We start from the raw sequence: 15,802 nt of genomic DNA, 5'->3' as shown, positions 1-15,802 counted from the left end.
TCAGATGACGTACATGATGCAGGAGACGTATATGATGCAGATGACGTACACTATGCAGGAGACGTACACAATGCAGGAGACGTACACAATACAGGAGACGTATATGATGCAGATGACGTACACCATGCAGGAGACGTATATGAAGCAGGTGACGTACACGATGCAGGAGATGTATATGATGCAGATGACGTACACGATGCAGGAGACGTATATGAAGCAGGTGACGTACACGATGCAGGAGACGTACACAATTCAGATGAGGTACATGATGCAGGAGACGTATATGATGCAGATGACGTACACGATGTAGGAGACGTATATGATGCAGATGACGTACAGTATGCAGGAGACGTACACAATTCAGATAACGTACACGATGCAGGAGACGTATATGATGCAGATGATGTACACGATGCAGGAGACGTATATGATGCAGATGACGTACACTATGCAGGAGACGTATATGATGCAGATGACGTACACTATGCAGGAGACATGTATGATACATGAGGGCATCCTGTTGTGCATTTATGTCTGGATATTGAACAGTATGGCTGCCTGGATTTCTGTGATTTTTTATTTATTTATTTTTTTATTCTTTTAATTAACTTTAAGATAACCGGGTATACATGCAACACATTTAGACTAAGCACATAGCAATATCGAAACCCAAGAACCCTAACCCTCCCCAATCCCTCCCAGACCCTTCTCTGTGTGCACTGAATGTTTAAGTTATTTTATGGGATTGGTGTGTGACCACCCATTCGCTGCCTTAGATACCATTGGGTATTTTCAAAATGATTGCGTAGTTTATCTTTAACCCACAAGGGCAGAGAGGGTATGAAGAAAGACCATGTATTTAGAAATTTACCAGACATCCTTTCTTTACTGGTCAGCGCATCCAACCATTCCATTTTGAAAAGGAACATAATCTTAGCGTGAATAAGGGATTGTGGTGGGACAGTCGGACTCAGCCCGTGCTGTAATATGCTTTTCCTGGTTGCCGAGGCCCAAATCGTGAGAGTAGCTTGTTTAGGTAGTTCGTGTTGGGTTTCTTCTAGAATGTTAAAAATAGCCCACTGTGGTGTGAGTGGGAAAGTAACCCCGCACAACCTCTGTAGCCCGTCATGTACAACGCCCCACAGCTCCTGAGTCCTTGGACAGCATATGGGGTAATATAGGCCCTGTGTAATCAATAGGGCCATATCTGTATAGCTACTATATGTCAGTATCTTTCTTTGTGCTGTAGTGGCATCAAGGAAGTCTCCTACCCCGAAGCCCGGAATATCTTTTGACCATTTTGCTAATCCCGTATCCCTCCCTTCCCATGACCACCTTTTGCATAGCAGAGAGTAAATGCTACTTGTAGATGCCGGCTGTGATCTTGTATTTCTGATAAAGCCGTCTATATTATTCCTCCCTTCCCCTACATCACCACCCGGCAGGCATTGTTGTACCAGACTACGTGCCTGAAGGAATAGGAAAGGATTGTTGCTAAACAGCGGAAAACGTTGTGATGCTATATCAAAAGAGAGTATAGAAAATCTAAAGTCCATCAAATCTATTCCTTGCATACATCCCTGGTCTGCCAGAAGTCTATAGAAGGGTGGAGGAGTACCTCTTAGAAGACCAGGATTACCTAGAAATGGTTGAAATGGGGACATCCCAGCGCGTGCTTTGCAGAGCCTTCTACATCGCCTCCAAGTCTGTATCGTTTGCCACATTATCGGGTGTTCCTGGAGCTCGGACGGAAGCCCCTCCCCGCCCAAATGCAGCACCGCTGACAACGAGATATGTGGACATATTTGTTGGTCTAGACTAATGTAAGCGAAATTATCCAGTCTATGGCGTATCTAAAGTTTGCTGCTAAGTTATACCTTCCTATGTCAGGGAAGTTAATTCCGCCCTCTGCCCTTGATGCCTGTAGTTTTAATAGTCCTATGCGTGTCCTTCTGTGATGTTTTTTGATGATTTTTAGTTTTTATTCGGTCCCTTGTTTCATTAGTCAAATTATGGAGCATTTTTTTAAGCAGAAGATCTTTAAGAATTGAGATGTTGCTTCTTTTTCCATGTGGTATAAAGGCAGCGTCATCTCCGCTTTCCCCACTGAAATGCATTGATTCTATGTGTTTGTTGCTGTTTGTTTTGTGCTTTTTGAGCAGAATCTTCCACATTATCCCTGTAATCACCTGTGATCTGATCTTTCATGTTCGATTCCTATTGAGTTTTATGGGGAATCCATATTACCAGATTTTTTCTGTGAGGTTTTAAATAGCGCAGGCCAGAGAAAGTAAAAGTGATGAGTCGCCTGTGATGGGGATCCACCAGAACTTGATTTTTAAGTAAAAAACAGGGAAAAAAAAACCTCAAAGAGGAAACCAACATGAAAATCCTTAAAGATTTCTGATCTAGATTTCTCCTGAAAACCTTGCCTGATTTTTCCGTCTCTGTGTGAACGTGTCCTTCTAAGTCTGTGTCATGTTTTACCTTGTACTGACATGTTATCCTAGAAGTGTTATGTGTGAACAGCGATCTTCTTCACTACGGATGGGAATTTGGGCCTGTTAGACCCTGGCCCAGTAATGCCGCTGATGTTCTCCTGAGGTTTTGCTGCTGCTCTTGTTCTTCCGTCGGTGTCTTACTCTACACAGTACAGAGAGTGGCGTCTTCCGCTGGGAGATGAGCGTCGCCTCCTTTAACCACTTCATAGTTTCCAAACCTTGAAGCGATTAAAAGACGCAGTGTAAGACGGAACATGAGCGCAGTCCTGGTGACGTTGCTGTGCGCTGCAGTCATTTCGTAGGACACTTTCGCGCACAGAGCACTGTAGAGTTTCCGCTCGGTTGCTGCTCTAAGGCTGCGTTCACACTGCGCTTTGTTCTACTTTCCTTGATCCCGTTGGGGGTTTACATCAGAACCCACTTCAATCAGGATTGGGGAGTATTCGGCGGCAGAACCAGAGATTATACTGTGCCAACAGTCAATGTGTGCCTTGTCGAGCAGCATTTTCGGGCATTTTTCTAGCATTGATATTTTCTTGTGGACGCCTCTCTAGGAAACGCTCCTTCTTTGAGGACTGTGCGCTGTTTTACTAGGCGATGCCACTGCAGGGGAAGTGGTCAGTCTTTCTCCTGGTGGCTCCACTGGTGGCTTTGCTACCGATTTTGCAGCATCTCTGTCACCCGCGTCTTTTCAGTGATATAACGTGTAAATAGCGGAAGCCGCCCAAAGAATGAACTGGTTATTTCACTTAACCACTTCATTGTTCCCAAACCCTGAACCAGTTAAAAAACAGAAGACTGACCGTGCACAGAGTGTCATTCCTACATTACTGAGCATTAGGTCATTTCCTGTAGAATCGCCTAAAAAAGGAGTCATGTCCACGTACCGCCGGGGAGATTTTGGAGGAGCGTCCTGTTTCCTGCAGTAGTTTTTGAAGAGGTTTTTCTACTGTTTTTCTGAGTTTATTTTTGCTGATGGTTTTTTTTGTAGCCTTTTGGTTGTAGTAGTTGTCATGTCGGACACTGTTCAGACCAGGTCGTCTGACAGACAGCGGTAATTCCGCGTTTAACCACTGTTTGCTCATTGGCGTCGGCTAGTTTTCGTCTGGCTGCTCCGGGGTTAATTTATCTGATCCTCGGATTGGAAGCTGGGCCATGCCCATTTCCTTTAAATGGTTCTCCTGATCTTTGGGCGTCGCCGATTATAGCTTCTGTCTTAGGCTACTTTCACACTAGCGTCGGGAACAACCCGTCGCTGTGCGTCGGGCCGACGTTCCCGACGCTAGCGTGGTCTCCGCCGCACAACAGGGGCAGCGGATGCATTTTTCCCACGCATCCGCTGCCCCATTGTGAGGTGCGGGGAAGTGCGGGGAGGTGGGGGCGGAGTTCCGGCCGCACATGCGCGGTCGGAAAAAGCGGACCGTCGGGAGCAAAAAACGTTACATGTAACGTTTTTTTCTCCCGATGGTCCGCTACCACACGCCCAAGCGTCGCAAAACGGACGCGACGTTTGGCAATGCGTCGCAAATGCGTCGCTAATGTTAGTCTATGACGAAAAAACGTATCCAGCAAGAACTTTTGCTGGATGCGTATTTTCGGCAAAACGACGCATTTGCGACGTATTGCAGTTAACGCTAGTGTGAAAGTAGCCTTATCCGTAGTTATCTCGGTCCGGAGTGGAGAGCTGGTTGTTGGAGATGTGGGTGTATATTTTCTTTTATCCTTGTTTGTTATAACTGTGAGTATTGGTCTATTGCATTCACTGGGTGGTGGGCGGAGGTGTTCAGTCTAGGGCTGAATCAGGAATCAGGGTGAGGTTCGAGGCCTGGACATGCACACCATCAGTGTAAACTCCAGGTAGAGGGTCAGACAGGGTTTCCCTAGTCTGAGGGAAATTGCAGGGGCCCGGGTTATTAGCTCTCGCCCTCCTTGTATCCCCGTGACAGTAGTACCTAGTTTGTAGTGTTTTATCAGAGTGCAATATGATTATTTGTCGGAGTTCACTCTTCCGATTTAAAGGCAGATGAGTATGAGCCATTGGATTGACGATATTCAAAGAACATATTTTACGTATCAGTTTAAGGGGGCCTTCCTCTACTGGACACCCCTTACTTAAATGCAGAAAAACCTTAGCAGACATGTGACATTGGTAAGTGACGTGACCGCTGCAGCCAATCAGTGGCCACTGCTCAGCTGCAGACTTTCAGTATCAGAGCAGATGTTTCCTCTGACGGAATTTATTTTATGAAGGACACTATAGCATTTAAGCAGAGATTGTTCAGTAGTTGACAAGCCCTTTAAGATGTGGCCAAAAGGTGATGAGCTTATTTCTTGAACAAGGGGGGGGGGGGGCAAAAGCAATATCAAGATTCTCAACTTTTTTTCGTTCATTAATGTTTTTATTGAAATGTCACCAATTTTTAAAAAACACTTCTTCTGAACATAAACACCATACACAGAGCTGGATGGACATAGTGCACTGTAAAGCTTCGAATCTCTACAGTCCCAGACTTATATGCAGCGCCCCCACTGCCGCAGGGCCGAGGGGTACCTGGTACCGGGCCTCTGAGTCTCTGCTCTGGGGTTGTCACGGTGGCTAGACCCGGTCCGTGACCCTGCTGAGGGGCGTACAGTAATAGATGTGATGGATAGTGATGGTGGTGTGGTGCAGTAAATAACGAGGACACCAGGTTGCAGTCTCTTTACCTCTTTACTGAAGATCTCTGGGTCCTCAATCCGGAATACGGTTCACCAGGCTGTGCAAGTCCGGCCGGTCCGATGGCACCTCCAGAGTTCTCTTTGCAGGTGGAAATCTGTGCCTTCCTGCTAGCGCTATGTGTTGTGATCCTTCCCTGCTGTGCTTACGGGATAGTACCCCACAACTGTTGTGTCTGTTTCTTAAGTTCCCTCACAACTCGATTAGATGATGTCCTGCTAATCTTCCGTCCCTCCCTGATGTTACGGTTAGGACGGCACCCGTATGACGGGTAGGCTCGGAGCTCTTCCGGGACCCTAGAGTCGCCCCTCTCCACAAGTTGCCCCCTATGTCTTCGTAGGTGATTTAGGTGAGACAGCCCGCCTTAGACTGACTGTCCTGCCGTTGGTTTGAAGTATTGCTTGAAGCTAGATTTATGAATACTTCCTCGGCGTTCCGGCCGCCGGTTGTGCGCCTCAGTAGGGTGTTGCCTCGGTCTCACAGCACGACTCCTACTGGTATTTCTCCTTGTTGCTTTGATCTCGTTTCTCACTCAGCACAATCTATCTCGCTTCTAATCCTTCCTTGGGCACCGCCGCTATGCTGAGCAGGCACGGTCCCTTAACGTTCTCTCAAGTTGCCAGGCCTCTGTCAGGATCCCACCCCCGACAGGGGCCCTACCGGATCTTCCCCCACAACACCCTCTGCCACAAGGTGTTGCCTGGTTCCAACCCAGTCAGCTTTCTGTTCTAACTTCCTGCCTGACCCCCAGTTTTACCAGTATGTGAGGAGTGGCCTAATGAATAGAACCCTTAGCTCCCCCTGGAGGCCCGGCTGTGAAATGTATTGGTGTCTGTGATACCTGGTCAGATGAACTCCTTCAGTGCCATCAGACGTACCATAGCTCCCCTTAGTGGCGGAGCCACAGTACTGCAACGACCAGGACTCTGGGGCGCTGCACTCCCCCCCGGCTAAATCCAGTACTCCTGGACTGGGAAGAAAACAACAATACAGGTTAGCAAAAAGACATACAATTTTGAAAATGCAATAACAATAAGTAAGCTTGAACAGAGCTTCCCTTTATGGGAGGTGAGGACACTTGAACGTTACAAACATGGTTAAACATTATAAATTACAGGCTATAAATAACTCCCGTTACCCAACCGGGTATTCTACTCAGTGCAAACTTTTGAATAACAAGTTGACATTGCCTTTAAGGACGTATACTCCCTATCCACTAAAGACTTTACTTATAAAACATTATAATATTAATTAACTCTTTCTCTTTCATTCTCCTTCGTTAAATCTGCAGGACCGCCTGTCCTAACTGCTCCAGGCCTACTGCCTCTCCTTTCTTTACAGGACCGCCCCTTTCAGCCCGGGCCTACTGCCTTTTCAACTGCTATACACAGTATAGGACATAACATTTACTTTCAGTTTGAAATCACTGAGCCATCCCTACATGGCTCCTAAGAGGACTCACCGACTAACCCCGTACGGGTTCACTTTCTGTCCTCATTTTTCTATCAACATTATCAAACATTTCTTACAATCAACTAGTTGGATACATATAACTTTTACATGTAAGCATCACCATCACTTTCTTTTTGTCAAGACATTATTGCTATCTATCTGTCTTAAAGCAATACCATTCTTTAAGTGCAACAAGTGACCATCCCCTTTAAGAGGGGATCCAGTCTGTATGAGGTAGCACATCTTCTCAAGCTACCAGTCCGTACTCAGCAAAGGCTCCGGTGCGGTATCTTCACAAAGAGTCCTTCTTTAAGTAAAACCAGTAGGGAGCACCTTTAAGAAGGTGCAAACTATTTACAAGCAGTTTGTATCATGCACTGTTCATGATTGCGGCAGTTCTTGATAACAAAGAAGAAAATAGAAAATAACCAAAAAGCAGTAAGGATCCCGGGTCAACAAAGGGATCCCTTTAAGAATAACCCTAAACGGGTTTTAGCAGCAACATGGTGAAAACAGTTAACTTATTTACAGTCATTAAAACTTATTCACTACTCGGTTTCTGGCAGCCCCCACCGAGGCTTTACCTGGCAGGTGGCCTTCTGCGGCCCGGATAGGCTGAACTCCAAGTCCACTCCCGCGGCCAGGTGTACCCCGTGGGTTTGGGTCTTCTGCACGATCAGGTCGTGCGCTGCAATGAGGGTCTGTGTGGGTCGATGGATGATGCTGGCAGCAGCGGCGGCGGCAGCAGCGGCTTCAGCGGCGAGCTCCTCCCCCTCAGTGCGGGATACCGCCAGAACGGCGGTGCAGCGCTGCATATCCCGGGCCCACCAGCTGCTCCCCTTTAGGTGCCGGCGGTATGTGACCACATCCCCCGGCTTCTGGAAGGACTTGGCGCCGTCTCCGCACAGGCAGGGTTCCACTTCATCCCGGGTGATGCGGACTCTCAGGGCTGTCCCGATCTCCTGCACAAAGCCCTTTCCCGTCTGGGGCAGGTAAACAATCACGATGCCCCACTTCGGCAGGGAGCCCTCCAGCAGCTCACCACGCGCCTCTAGCTCCACTTCCCGCTGGAACTCTGCAACCAGGTGATTCCTGTACTCTCCCCAAGGGAAGGGCCCCATGTCTGGCCCCCCCGATTCTTTGGGAGCAGGCGGCAGGAATGCTGAAACGCCAGTGGCCGCAGCAGCGACCGGGTCTGGTGCAGAGGTGACGCGATCTCCCTGGGGGTCGCGGCACTCAGCACCCCTACCTGGGGTGACTCCTCCAGCGTCACTCCTTTCCCCTGGGGGAGGCACACGGGCTGGGGACTGCGCAGGCAAAGGGTGCCCCATCGACAGCTCCCACGGATCCAGATCCTCCAGCGGGGGCATATCCGAATAATCCTCCGGTGACGGGGGTCGATGCGGGGCCATCCTTTTCTGCAGGCCTTCTCCAGTCTCCAGCCCCACCTCATTTGAGTCATAGTTTCGTTTCTTCGGTCTCCGCCCGCCATAGAAGATCAAGAGGCGGATCTCCCCTGTTGACGGGCCCGCCCTTAGGATGCAACAATATTTAGACTGGGCGGCCATTGTCCTTCACGCTCTTCAGCTTGTCTACGCCTATTCCACGCCCCTCTTCTTCTCCTGTGCTCTCCTCAGCGCTGTAATGGCGGTGGATTTTGGCGGTAAATGGCCCAGCACAGTCTTTGCAATAAAGTACAGTCCAAATACAATAAATCACAGTTCCAAGGCACACATGACCCGATTCTCCAGGCTTAAGTAGATCCTGTTCGTGACGCCAAAATGCAGCGCCCCCACTGCCGCAGGGCCGAGGGGTACCCGGTACCGGGCCTCTGAGTCTCTGCTCTGGGGTTGTCACGGTGGCTAGACCCGGTCCGTGACCCTGCTGAGGGGCGTACAGTAATAGATGTGATGGATAGTGATGGTGGTGCGGTGCAGTAAATAACGAGGACACCAGGTTGCAGTCTCTTTACCTCTTTACTGAAGATCTCTGGGTCCTCAATCCGGAATACGGTTAACCAGTCCGTAGTCCGGCCGGTCCAATGGCACCTCCAGAGTTCTCTTTGCAGGTGGAAATCTGTGCCTTCCTGCTAGCGCTATGTGTTGTGATCCATCCCTGCTGTGCTTACGGAAAGTCCCCACAACTGTTGTGTCTGTTTCTTAAGTTCCCTCACAACTCGATTAGATGATGTCCTGCTAATCTTCCGTCCCTCCCTGATGTTACGGTTAGGACGGCACCCGTATGACGGGTAGGCTCGGAGCTCTTCCGAGACCCTAGAGTCGCCCCTCTCCACAAGTTGCCCCCTATGTCTTCGTAAGTGATTTAGGTGAGACAGCCCGCCTATGACTGACAGTCCTGCCGTTGGTTTGAAGTATTGCTTGAAGCTAGATTTATGAATACTTCCTCGGCGTTCCGGCCGCCGGTTGTGCGCCTCAGTAGGATGTTGCCTCGGTCTTACAGCACAACTCCTATTGGTATTCTCCTTGTTGCTTTGATCTCGTTTCTCACTCAGCACAATCTATCTCGCTTCTAATCCTTCCTTGGGCACCGCCGCTATGCTGAGCAGGCACGGTCCCTTGACGTTCTCTCAAGTTGCCAGGCCTCTGTCAGGATCCCACCCCCGACAGGGGCCCTACCGGATCTTCCCCCACAACACCCTCTGCCACAAGGTGTTGCCTGGTTCCAACCCAGTCAGCTTTCTGTTCTAACTTCCTGCCTGACCCCCAGTTTTACCAGTATGTGAGGAGTGGCCTAATGAATAGAACCCTTAGCTCCCCCTGGAGGCCCGGCTGTGAAATGTATTGGTGTCTGTGATACCTGGTCAGATGAACTCCTTCAGTGCCATCAGACGTACCATAGCTCCCCTTAGTGGCGGAGCCACAGTACTGCAACGACCAGGACTCTGGGGCGCTGCATATACAATTATCTCTTTTTCTGCTGGATGCACACTGATGATTCTCTCTTAAGGTCCTTAGTTCTCTGGAGCTCTGTAGTCTCTCTGGGTTCTGCAGTGTCTTCAGGCCATCTAGACTCTCCAATGGTCTCTTGTATGGTTTCACCGGATTCTAGGGTCTCTCTGGATATCTCCAGGCTCAGTGATCTGTTTAGACCAGCGTTCCCCAACTTCGGTCCTCAAGAGCCAACAGCAGGTCATGTTTTCAGGATTTCCTTACTATTGCCCAGGTGAGAATTCCATCACCTAGACAGGTAACAATTCCATCACCTTGGCCATACTAAGGAAATCCTGAAAACATGACCTGTTGGTGGCTCTTGAGGACTGGAGTTGGGGAACACTGGAAACTTTAGACTATTTGTTTCCTCTGTGCTGTGTAATCTCCCCAGGCTCTTGAATCTCTCCAGACTGTCTAGTTTCCATAGGCTCTGCAGTTACCTTGGGCTCTGTGGTCTCCTCGGGCTCTGTAGTTTCCTTAGGCTTGGTTACCTAAGTTCAGGTTTGGTTCTTTGGTTTTCCCAGGCTCTGTGGTCGTTCCGGGCTCTGTGGTCTCTTTAGGATCTGTGATCAAGCAAAGCCTGAGAAGTCAGGCTTTATTGCAGTAGTTCATCCCGTGCATTCTGAGCTGGTTTAGTCTGTTGATCTTTGTTTCATCTTTTGGGACTTTTTTTTAACAAGAAGCTACTGGTCACCAATTTCCTTCCAAGATTTATTTCTGTCTACGACCTCCTCTAACATTTTGGTCCCTGACTGTTCTGTATCTGAAGCCATTATACTCCACATTCTCCTTCATATTTTTCGCACTTGTGAAATTTTGTACAAATCCTCCATTTTTCCTGAATGCCAAATTATTCACATTTCGCTGTTAACATTGGAAATTGTGCCAAAAGTAAGTCCAATTGACACCTACACACCTTTACATTGGGTACAAACATTGTACAACCCTGTCATCAAGATTCCTCAGTTATGAACTCTTTTCTGGGACAGGCCCTGCTTATCAAAGTTCCATTAACCTAGCATTGGAGAAGGAGTATAAGCGGTCACCATGTTGTGACAGGATGCAGATGGACCATACCCTGGATGAGGAGATGAACATCCCACAGACGATCTTCTTGAATGGATCTTCTTGAATTTGCTTTGCATGAAAAAAATGTGTAGACCTGATTCCAGGGTAAAAACCTGAAGACTTCTCCAGATGATGGTCACTTGTGGATTTCACCAGTTGCAGGCCACCCCAGTGTAAAGGTGAACTTTCTCTCATGGACAGAGCTGTCACTACTAATATCAAAGAGGAAATTCATTATGGACCTTGAATAGTCAAGACAACATTTAAAAGTGGGCAAAATTCTCAACATGTAGAAAAGTAACAGACACAGAAAAACATCTTTGCTTTTAGAAGCTGTGGTGATGCCTCCAGCCGCTCACTGAATGGAGACATCTCATGTCGTCGCTCCTTGTGCTTTTCTCTAATAGTCTAGTCCATTGTCTTCAGGATGAACCACTGTTTTTACTATTTATTGAAGTTCTTTGTAGAACCTCTACATCGTCCGTGATCTCTGAACTATCTGACTTTTTTGTAGGTTATGAAATGTTTTATGACGGGGAATATGATATGCCTATATCAGGTAAGTCACCGGTATATGTGGATTTTGGTGCCAGCGATGTCTGAACGGTTTAATATTAAGTTTATGATTGAGAGCATGACTTTGGTTTCACCAGATTGGGTCTAGTTTCGGAGATATTTAATACACCTGTTCCCGGCCCAAATATTATTGGCACTTCCAAAATGTACAATAGACCTACAAAGAGAAGGACGCTGGAGCCACGTCAAATCAAACACAACTTTATTGATGTACAAAGGCAATTCATCAAAAACTATTAATAGAAAAAGGGGAGAAAATGCAGAGAAGACTGTACTCACTGGTAATACCACAACCTCTCCAAGGGAGGCTGAGCGGGTACATACGATATACAGGCTGACAATTCATATATATCCAAGTCCCATGATCCTAAACGAAGTATGTGAATGTTGATTGGGCAGTAATTATGAAATGTTTCCAAATGCCAGATGGTCAAGAACGTATAAAAAGATATCGAAGGGAGCACTAGCCAGTGAGAAGCCACATGATGCTTATGATTGTGTCCCATAGGAGAGCAATTCCAGCCTGGTAAGAAGCTGACGCGCACGTAGTTTAAACAGACGTGTAGTCCTGCAGAGCGCTCAACAATTATAAGGGCAGCACAAGGCGACTAATCATCAAACTGGTCATAAATACACAATCATAGCGACTGATCACAGGTAAGGGAAGACACAATGTATGATTAGTAACTGAACATGTTGGCTCAGATCTAAAGGCAAGAAAAGTGCTTAGCATAGTGCAGTAAGGATACACAGTGCAATATTACCACAATGTCAAATACACACATGTATTAAATGGTAAAGGGAAGGACTAGGAGGCACAACCTCAGAGTGCAGCAGAAGGCCCCAACGTGCGTTTCGTGTTTATATATTGTTCCTGGGGGATTAGTGACCCAGCACGTTTGCCTTTTGAGTGCAGTTTTCTCTGCATTTTCTCCCCTTTATTCTTTGAATAGTTTTGATGAATTTCCTTTGTATACCAATAAACGTGTTTGATGTGTCTGCAGCATCCTTCTCCTTGTGTTTACTGAGATATTTAACAGTGAATTCCAGTAGAATTCTGGCTTTTCTGCGTTCAAACTCAAATACAAAATAATTTTGTATGTGGGATATATCATTACCTAAGACGCTGTAAAGACCAAAAGCGATGGCATCTGTTATCACACAGGCCGTATTGGGGGACGGCATTATTTTTATGAATGAATTATCTCATAAACTAAAACCAATTCAGCAAAAGTAATGAGATTATTGAATTCAGCAAAATACCCAAAAACCATTAAAAAAACCTTAGGACCTGGAATTTTTTTTTTTTTTGCAGACCTGTTATTATACATCTTGTGTAATGTCCATTGTCACTGGACAGTTACCACCCTCTCATTCCCTTAAAAATGATGTCCATATGTCCCGATCTGTCTCCTTATCAACCACTGATTGAGGTTTTGTGATCAAAGTGCATATACACATACTATGGGCTCTGGATCCTTTCCAGAGGAAGCGTTAAAGGGGTTGTCTAATCTCAAAAGAAAAGTCTGCAGTCACTCAATGTGACTGCAGACTGCCAAATCACTGTCATGATTTCTTGTTGAGGTGCAGTTTTAAAGAAGGTGAATTTCTTAAAGAGATCTGATGACACTTCACTGGTTGAAAAGACCTGGTGAGGGGACACTGACTGAGAATGACCTGGTGAGGGGGCACTGACTGAGAATGACCCTGCAACGGTGCATTTACTGAAAATGACCTGGTGAGGGTGCACTGGTTGAGTGACATTGTAAGGGTGCTGTCATGAACCGGGGGTGTTTGATTGCCCCCATTTCATTCTACAGGGACTTCTTTATCCCACTTCCCAGTTCCGGTTTGGAACTTGCAGCTCTCTGGCGCCCCCCTTACCCTCAAGTCAGTCAGGGAACTGCACCTAGGATATTTTGTCGCCAGAAAGGCTGCCCGGTCATGTACTGGCTATTGGGCACGCTGCCGTGAGGGTGATATAAGTATTCCCAGCCGAGCAATACACTTATAAACCCCGTTCTGTCACTGCCAGCGTTACCCACCAGCGCAGGACACTTCGCTGCCACTAGCTTCTATTACTTAAGATTAATAAAGGGGCAGGAGCAACCCAGTAAGTAGCGTAATTTACTTCAGAGGACTTAGGGTACATTTTAGAGCAAGGAGGACGAGACTAGAAAATATTATAGCTTTTACTCCAAAAAGATTAGGCAGTGTTTACAAAAGTATATAAAAAGATATTACCAAAATAAGACAATTATAATATGTACAGACAAATACAAAATAAAAGGGATTAAATGTGAAAATAAACTTACATTTGTCTTATATCATGGCTGACCATGCAGCTTGGGGGAGGGGTGACATCAAAATACATCACAGAGTCTCTCTTTAGCTGGCTCCCAGGGCAAGAACTAATGCAAAATGAGCTCCCACTATCTTATACCCCCGGGTCATGTCATCACTGAGTGGGCTGAGTTATGAAAGCACTCCTCTTTTCTAATCAACCAAAACTTCCTTAATATCATAACTCAGTGGGGCATGATCTTGGTGATCTTGGTTCGAGAGTAGCGTTCTATTAAATCTAAACATGACTTGCCTATGTATCTCGGGTAACTAGTAATGTGTTTCTCAGTTTCTGCTGGTACGGGACATTAGAAAAAACACTGCATGTCGCTCTGCCATGGTACATCTCAAATATGTTACTTTCACACCTATCTCCCTACCTGGGGTCGAATTATTCCATATTGGATAACTCTCAGCTACACAAAGAAGCTTATGGTTTCAGAAAGAGCGCTGGGTGCTGCTCACTCGCATTCTTGAGGGAGGTGGGGAGGAGTATAGGATTACACATGCAGGCAGAGTGAGAAGAAGAGCTTTCTAGGCAGTGAAAAGGAGGGGCTGTGGGGGGATCCACAGCTGCAGTGTGTGTCTCACACAGACCTAATGGATGTAGCAGAGCTCAATGTGTGTGATAATATAGAATCAAATACATTATATTCCTGACACCTTCCCCTTTTGGATTGCGCTATAGAGGCAGGACCTCTCGGTACTCCTCCATGCGCACCTCGGCAGGTTCGCCCCGGTGGGACAACCCATCTGCATTGCCATGCTCGCTGCCTTTTTGTGTTTCACGGTGAAGTTGTACTGTTGGAGGGCAAGGCTCCAGCGTAGCAACCTTCCGTTGGTACCAGACACGGATTGTAGCCAGCTCAGGGTGCTATTGTCGGTCACCACAGTGAAGGTGCGACCATACAGGTAGGGCTTCAAACGTTGCAGGGCCCAAACCATGGCCAGGCACTCCTTCTCAATGGTAGAATAGGCCACTGCCTTTGGCAGAACCTTCCGGCTCAGGTACAACATGGGGTGCTCTTGGTTCCCCGAGTCCACCTGGCTGAGCACAGCACCGAGGCCAAACTCACTGGCATTGGTCCGTACCAGAAACGGCCTACTGCTGTCAACTGCTTTTAGCACCAGAGAACTGCTCAGGGCTGTTTTCAAAACCCGGAAAGTGACCTCACAGACGTCTGTCCAGTCGACAGACTGTTTGGGGTAGCTTCTTCCGGGTGAGGTCCGTCAAGGGTTTGCCAGGCTACTATAGTTCTGTACTGTAGTTGCCTATAGTACACTGCAGTGCCCAGGAAGGACACTACCTGTTTCTTTGTCCTGGGGGTGGGCCAGGATGCAATCGCATCCACTTTCCCAGGCTCTGGCCTCATGGATCCCCCACCTACCCAGTACCCCAGGTAGAGAACTTCTCTCACGCCCATCTGGCACTTTCCCGACTTGATGGTCAGACATGCTTGGTGAATTTGCTGGAGCACCTCCTAGAGAGGCTTCAGGTGTTCCTCCCAGGAGAGACTGAAAATGGCAATGTCATCCTGGTACGCCACTGCGTACTTCTCCAGTCCCTGAAGCAGGTGGTTGACCATCCGCTGGAAAGTGGCAGGGGCATTCTTCATGCCGAAGGGCATGACCGTGGACTCATACAGCCGAAGGGGGTGATAAAGGTGGACTTCTCCTGCTCCTCAGGGCTCAGGGGAATCTGCCAGTATCTCCGACTCAAATCCATTATGAACAAATATTTTGCACCAGCTAACCGCTCAATCAGCTCCTCGATGCGCGGCATTGGGTGCGCATCCGAGGCTGTGATGGCGTTGAGCCCCCCGTAGTCCACGCAGAATAGGGTGGTCCGATCCTTCTTTGGCACAAGGACTACAGGTGAGGCCCATGTGCTCTTTAACTGTTGAATCACCCCCAGCAGTAACATCTCATCGATCTCCTGGCGCATAACCTGCTGCACCTCGGAGATCCGATAGGGTGTTCGCCGTAGTGGTGCATGATTCCCAGTGTCCACCTCGTGGACCGCTAACAGCCTTTCCAGGTCTGTTGGTGAATACAGCCTGGAAGGATTACAGCCTGGTTCGCAGCTGTGACCGCTTGGGTTTGGTTAGCAAGGCGCTTACCTCCACGTCCTCGATAGACCCACCGCCTTGGTTTGGGCCAGCAAGTCCAGGAGGGCACGGAGAGCAAACAAACAA

The 15,802-nt window shown here is 47.7% G+C and overlaps 1 protein-coding gene across 1 annotated transcript in view; it reads left to right on the top strand.

Annotated features, from left to right (window-relative positions):
• Nucleotides 1–15,802, top strand: part of LOC143769415 (alpha-2-macroglobulin-like protein 1) — a 305,150-nt gene that overhangs the window by 129,980 nt on the left and 159,368 nt on the right. The window contains exon 19 of the mRNA XM_077257911.1: nucleotides 11,203–11,247. Coding sequence (XP_077114026.1) covers nucleotides 11,203–11,247 — 45 coding nt within the window. The remainder of the gene's footprint in view (nucleotides 1–11,202; nucleotides 11,248–15,802) is intronic.

The sequence above is a fragment of the Ranitomeya variabilis genome, chromosome 4 (genome assembly GCF_051348905.1).
Source record: "Ranitomeya variabilis isolate aRanVar5 chromosome 4, aRanVar5.hap1, whole genome shotgun sequence".
Classification (NCBI taxonomy): domain Eukaryota; kingdom Metazoa; phylum Chordata; class Amphibia; order Anura; family Dendrobatidae; genus Ranitomeya; species Ranitomeya variabilis.
This window is presented reverse-complemented; position numbering and strand designations above follow the sequence as displayed.